Source organism: Aspergillus nomiae (assembly GCF_001204775.2).
Source record: "Aspergillus nomiae NRRL 13137 chromosome Unknown contig00694, whole genome shotgun sequence".
Lineage (NCBI taxonomy): Eukaryota > Fungi > Ascomycota > Eurotiomycetes > Eurotiales > Aspergillaceae > Aspergillus > Aspergillus nomiae.
Window position 1 is genome coordinate 1 of NW_015378749.1, and position 5,664 is coordinate 5,664.

At 52.8% G+C, this 5,664-nt stretch overlaps 2 protein-coding genes across 2 annotated transcripts; one reads left to right on the plus strand and one right to left on the minus strand.

Moving 5' to 3' along the window:
* Nucleotides 1-25: 25 nt before the first annotated feature.
* On the plus strand, nt 26-2,192 carry ANOM_011765 (uncharacterized protein; the record flags this gene model as incomplete). The annotated part of the gene is made up of 2 exons (XM_015557021.1): nt 26-1,574; nt 1,633-2,192. 2 exons carry the CDS (start codon nt 26-28, stop codon nt 2,190-2,192), a joined length of 2,109 nt encoding a protein of 702 aa, XP_015401036.1.
* Nucleotides 2,193-2,783: 591 nt separating this feature from the next.
* Nucleotides 2,784-5,440, minus strand: ANOM_011766 (SLC26/SulP family anion transporter; the record flags this gene model as incomplete). Its single annotated transcript, XM_015557022.1, has 3 exons — nt 2,784-4,868; nt 4,930-5,075; nt 5,140-5,440. 3 exons carry the CDS (start codon nt 5,438-5,440, stop codon nt 2,784-2,786), a joined length of 2,532 nt encoding a protein of 843 aa, XP_015401037.1.
* Between the last annotated feature and the right edge of the window lie 224 nt (nt 5,441-5,664).

Consider the following 5,664-nt stretch of genomic DNA (forward strand, 5'->3'; position numbering starts at 1 on the left):
AGCTGATTTCCACTTGCTTCCTACCATGCCTCCTCCACCAGTCGCCAAACCATCCCCATCGCAAGCCGACTATATGGTCGGTTGGATTTGCATCATCCCCGAAGAGTATTATGCAGCCCTGGCAGTCCTGGACGAGCAATACGACTCGAGCCATATTGTCCCTGGCCAGGGCGACCGGACGTCGTATGTTTTGGGCCGCATGGGAGAGCATGCGGTGGTCATCAATGTCCCGGCAGCGACTCACTACGGCGAACTCCACGCGAGCACGACTGCCAAAAACATGAAGAGTACATTTGCGCGGATCCGATTTGTCCTCCTCGTGGGAATCGGCGGGGGTATACCTTTAGGGCGTGATCTCCGCTTGGGCGACGTGGTTCTGGGGACTCGTGTGATCCCTTATGCGTTCGGCAAAGAAACGGACTATGGCTTTGTGCGAACCGGCCAGATCTTGAGTCCCCCGCAGACCCTGTTAACGGCGATCACCGGTCTGGAGGGTCGTCGGAGATCCAGGGCAATCGATCTTTCTCGACGGATCGAGAGTATCGGTGACAGATATGGGAGCGGGCAAAGCGACTATACCCGGCCAAGCGAGGACCGACTCTATGAATTAAAATACCAACATGAAGGGAGAGATTGCGACTGCCTGAAGCCTAAAGCGGAGCTGATTAGTAAAATGCATCCACGCGAGCAGCGACGGGGTGACCTCGTTCGGATACATCAAGGCAACATCGGAACGGCAAGCGTGGTGATGAAGAATGCAGACGTGCGTGACAGGCTTGCAAGGCAGGAGAACCTGGTTTGCTTTGAGATGGAGGCAACTGGGGTCATGTCAAACGTCGCTTGTCTCCCCATTCGGGGAGTTTCCGACTATGCGGATGGACATAAGAACGATGCCTGGCAGCCGTACGCTGCGCTAGCTGCAGCCGTATGTGCCAAGGAGCTTTTGGCGGCGATGTCCCCAAAGCATATTATTTACTCGCCGCTGGAGCTGGATGGCCTGGAGTTGGAAAACTATGTGACGGGCGCGATCGCCAGCCCTTCCCGTCATGGCGATGATGTACACCTCATACGGCAGAAAATGGAAGCGCTGATGGATCGACATGAGCTCGTTGAAGAAAGATTAGCCCCAGAGTTAGATAAATTGAAAGATACGTCCCGTGCAGACCTTAAAGAAGTGAGGGACAAAGTGAAGGGCCTGGAGGGGCTGCAAGAGATGGTGAAGAACTCCCTGCGGAATCTGACGGTGCAAGTCGAAGAACACATGAACCTCCACCTGGAGAAAGATTTTGTCACTCGAGAAGAGTGGCTGGAGCTCAAGATGCAAGTGGATCGCAACACCTCCAAAGTGGAAGATTTGTGCAACATCACCCAGGGGGCGCTGACCACCACGGAGCAGCTGTTGGGCGATCTAAGCGGAAGGCTCGATAATCCAGAGCTCGCCTGGTTCAGCAAGTGGGCGGCATATGCGAACCAATACTATGGCCATCTCGCAAATGTCGCCAGGGCCTTTAATAAGGACAAAACGGGACGAGTAGCCGAGGATCATGAGCAGATCACCACGACTCAGGCTGGCAGTTCCAGGGGACCGCACCAAACTGGAGAAAGAACCCAGCCGGCTGCAGACTCTACCAGCACAAAAACATGGGACGCTGCTCAAATTCAAGGGTGCTTCAGATGCCCGACGATTTCCATTCCCCATCGGACGTGCCAATTCGACTCCCTCATCATCGAGATCTCCTACCACGTACCAAAATGGCGAGGATAATACGGGCAGCGGCCGCTCTCGGTCCCCTGCTTCCACCGACAGTCGCTCGGTAGCATCGAGCCCTCCCCCAAATCAAAACCAAACGGGTCTGGTTGCGATGCTCCAAGGAACCGGTTCCTCTCAGGCTTCGGCCCAGACAAACGTGACGGTGCCCACCCAAACAGAGCAAGTCTCTGCCTTTACAGATCGGAGCGACACATCGGCTGCATCAACCATTCCGGGTCATGAGAGGGTTACTTCTCCTGTCCACGAGAACAGCCCTTTGTCTGAAAATTCTCACCAACCAACGCACCCAGTCCCTCCGGCAAATCGAAATCTAGAGCAAACTCCCGAGCACAACATTGAGGAGGGTGATCCAAGTAAACAATCTCTGAGTCAGAAGATATCAAAGTTTGGTGGGGGTGGTGGCGGTTTCAGAAAGAGGTAGTAAAACAGGGTCGCTCAGTCAAGCCTAAGTTAGACTAACAGCGGCGTTATTGGAGGTGCTTGCATGAAACTTCTTCACAGGTTGTAACGATCTAAAACTGGGTTTTGATCCTCTAACCTCTCTTGTCTTGCAAGTTAGAGTTCTTTGTATGGAGGCTCATGCTATTATGCGTGAAGTAAGGATGTCTCGTATTAGGTTGTAGACAAAGCCGACGAAGACTATGCCGGAAGCTATGGGTCGGCTGTCATTGTCACCGTTTACTTATCGGGAAACAGCTACGGTACTATTCTCCTGAGCCAATTTGCAAGAAAAAAAGAGTAAAGTTTTGAAGACTGCACGTATATGGATGACGATGTATATGTGCATCGAGAAAAGTCTATATATATACACGAAAGCCAGATGTCAGGGGGGGTATATGTAGGTGCCTATCAACGATTCCAACCAACTTCAATCAAAGCAACACAGTGTAGGTGGACTCGCTTGAAACAAACATTATATAACAGAAGTCAAAGGCCCTTCTCTAGGCAGTATAAAGGTGGACTCCGACCAGGGAGTATCATATGTGGCAAACAAACAAAAAAAAAAAACCGACTATGCATCAAGGACATTCATGGTAGGGTCCGGGTCCTCGCCCGCGTTGGCCAAGGCGCTCTGCAGTGCACTAGTCAGGTCGATGTGGAAGAAGGGCCGGTTGAGACCCTGCACCATGGCGACTCTTCGGCGACTGCGGTAGGCCTTGCTGTCCTTCAGGTCCCGTTGCAACTTGTCGTCCTGGGTGCTGCTGGCATCGGACGATTCTTCGATGCCGTGTGTCTCACGCTCGGTGGTCTCGGAATGGTGCTTGAGGCCATGCTCGAGGTCTTCGCTCTTGATAGCATGCTGGGTATGTTCGTTGTTCACCATCTCTGCATGAGCTGCAGCAGAGGCACTACCTTCGATCTCAGCCACGCTGAAAATGGGCTTCCACCTATGGAACCCTTCACCCGCATCCGGAGATGGGAAGCCGAACCCAGCTGCGGCAAGGGCTCGTTTCGTCCAGCGGTTGTTAATATGCGCAAAGTGCCACTGCACAGTCTTGGGCGAAGCGTAGAGATCGAGTTGGTTGCGGACATCGATGAGGTTCTGGACGGAGGTCACATCAACATTGTTGACGGATGAGAAGTCCAGGATGACAGCCTTCAGGATGGGCAAATGCGAGTGGTCTGCTTCGGCCTTGCCCTTGCGAGGGCCTGGATTATTCCATGGTCGATCACCCGGTTTACCGTAGGAGAACGGATTGGTGCGACGAGTTTGCTTGAAAATAGTCTGGACCAGATAATCGGTGTAGTGATTGGCATTGGGGTAGTTGAATCCTTCGGAGAACCGGTAGATGAAGATACCAGGGTAAGGTTGCTGCACCTCCACGTCGGGATTCGATCCGTCCGTGTGGTTGATAGGCAAGAAAATCGACCGACTCAATCCGTCTTTGTCATCGCTGTCGGAATGGGGGGAGTTGGCAGACCCATATTTCCCATCATCCTGTACCAGGTGGTCACCAATCACCGAGTGAATCGTGACTCTTCCTAAGAATTGGCCGCGGGCCTTGGCGACGCGGAACAACAGAATGGCAACAGACACACAAACGGTACAGTAGATGCCGATCTCAATCGTGGTGAAGATGGTCACGATCACGCCGATGAAGAAAATGATGGCATCCAGGGGGGACACGCGCCAGAACTGGTACACGGTGTTTGGTGGGGTGATGAGGTCCCCGACCGCATGAATAATGACTCCAGCAAGGGAAGCTTTCGGGATGTAGAAGAAGACCGCGGGCAGAGCGTAAATGGCGAGGAGGACAACAATGGCAGTGATAACACCGGCGAGTGGGGTGCGGACACCAGCTTTCGATTTGATTGCAGTTCGGGAGAACGATCCAGTCGCAGGGTATCCACCAAGGAACGGCCCAAGCAAGTTCGACACACCGATAGCAACCAGCTCCTGGGATGGATCAATGGTGTAGTTGTTGACACGACCGAAGGATTTCGAGATCGCAATGTGTTCGATCAGGAGGACAATAATCGAAGCAGGCAGCTCGTTCGCAAAAGTCTTGATGATCCTCGCATTCACCTGCGGGACAGCCGCATGTTGAAAACCACGAGGAACGCTGCCCAGGAGCTTGAATCGCGGATGATCCCGTCGGTGCAGGTTGACCGCGGCACTGATCATCGTATAGAACAAGATCACAAACACTGTCCGCAAAGTCGAAACGAAGAACCAAACCTTGGCGTGACGGGGGAACTTCTTCGCGCCATAGTTACAACCCGAGCGGATAATGTACAGCATCGCCAAAGCACTGACACCCATGGCGGCATCGATTTTTGCGGTGGGAAGATACTTGAGGGTGTTGATGATAACCATGTATGTAGAATCTTTCGTCGAAAAATTGGCCGTCTCTCCAAGCATATCCTTAACCTGGCCGGAGCAGATGTTGATGGCAGAACCCGTCATGAAAGCAGAAATTGCCGGTAGAGGAATGAAATCCACGATGAATCCGAGTCGGAGCAGGCCCATAGCGCAAACGACGGCGCCACAAATGACAGCTAAACAGGATGCGATTACATGCGTCTCGACATCCGGGATTTTCTTCTGCGCCTCGGCCACTATCGTACCTGTCAGGGTAGACATGACAGCCACCGGCTGGACAAGGAAGATACTAGATCAGCAAGAGATCCGCTGACATGGACACAGAATGACTTACACCAATGGTGATATCTTTTGAGGTGGCGAAAAACCAATAAATGAGAACACCCATGAACGAGGAATAGAGACCAAACTCTACCGGTAGGTTTGCCAGTTTAGCATAGGCCATTCCCTGCGGAACCACCACGGCACCGACCGTGACACCTGCATTTCAATCAGTATGTGGTCTACTTGTAGATCAAAGCAAGCTCCAAGGAAAGGCTCTTACCGGCAATCATATCTCCCAGAAGCCATTGCAAGTTGTACCTCGTAATCCACGAGAGGAAAGGGAAAAGTCTGTAGAAATAACTGCCTACCTGAGCCCAGGAAGGGCAGATCTCCTTCAGCCATTCGGCGGACGTGGGTTCGGGCTCCAGATAGGAATATGTGTCAATGGTGCCGACGGAGAACATCGACTCGCCCCGGGTGACTGGGTCAGCACCAGCTCCCAAAGGGTCACGATAGGGGAGCTTGATTCCCAAGGCCTTGGCCACGCCGTGGCCAACTTTGGTTTTGAGATCGCCCGACATGGTCTCCGGGGTTGAAGTAGGATTGGGGGCGGGACTGCCCAAAGTCTACCACTATAGATCACCCCGTGGTTCTTCGGAGTCCAGGAAGTATGAGGTCAAACAGCGGTAGGGTGACTTGGAAGAAGGCGGGACGGAGGAAGGAAGAAAAGAAGAGCACAGAAGACGTTGATAAGAGAGGCTGATGTAACACTGTGCTTAAACAAGGTCCATAGCCAGAGCCTGTG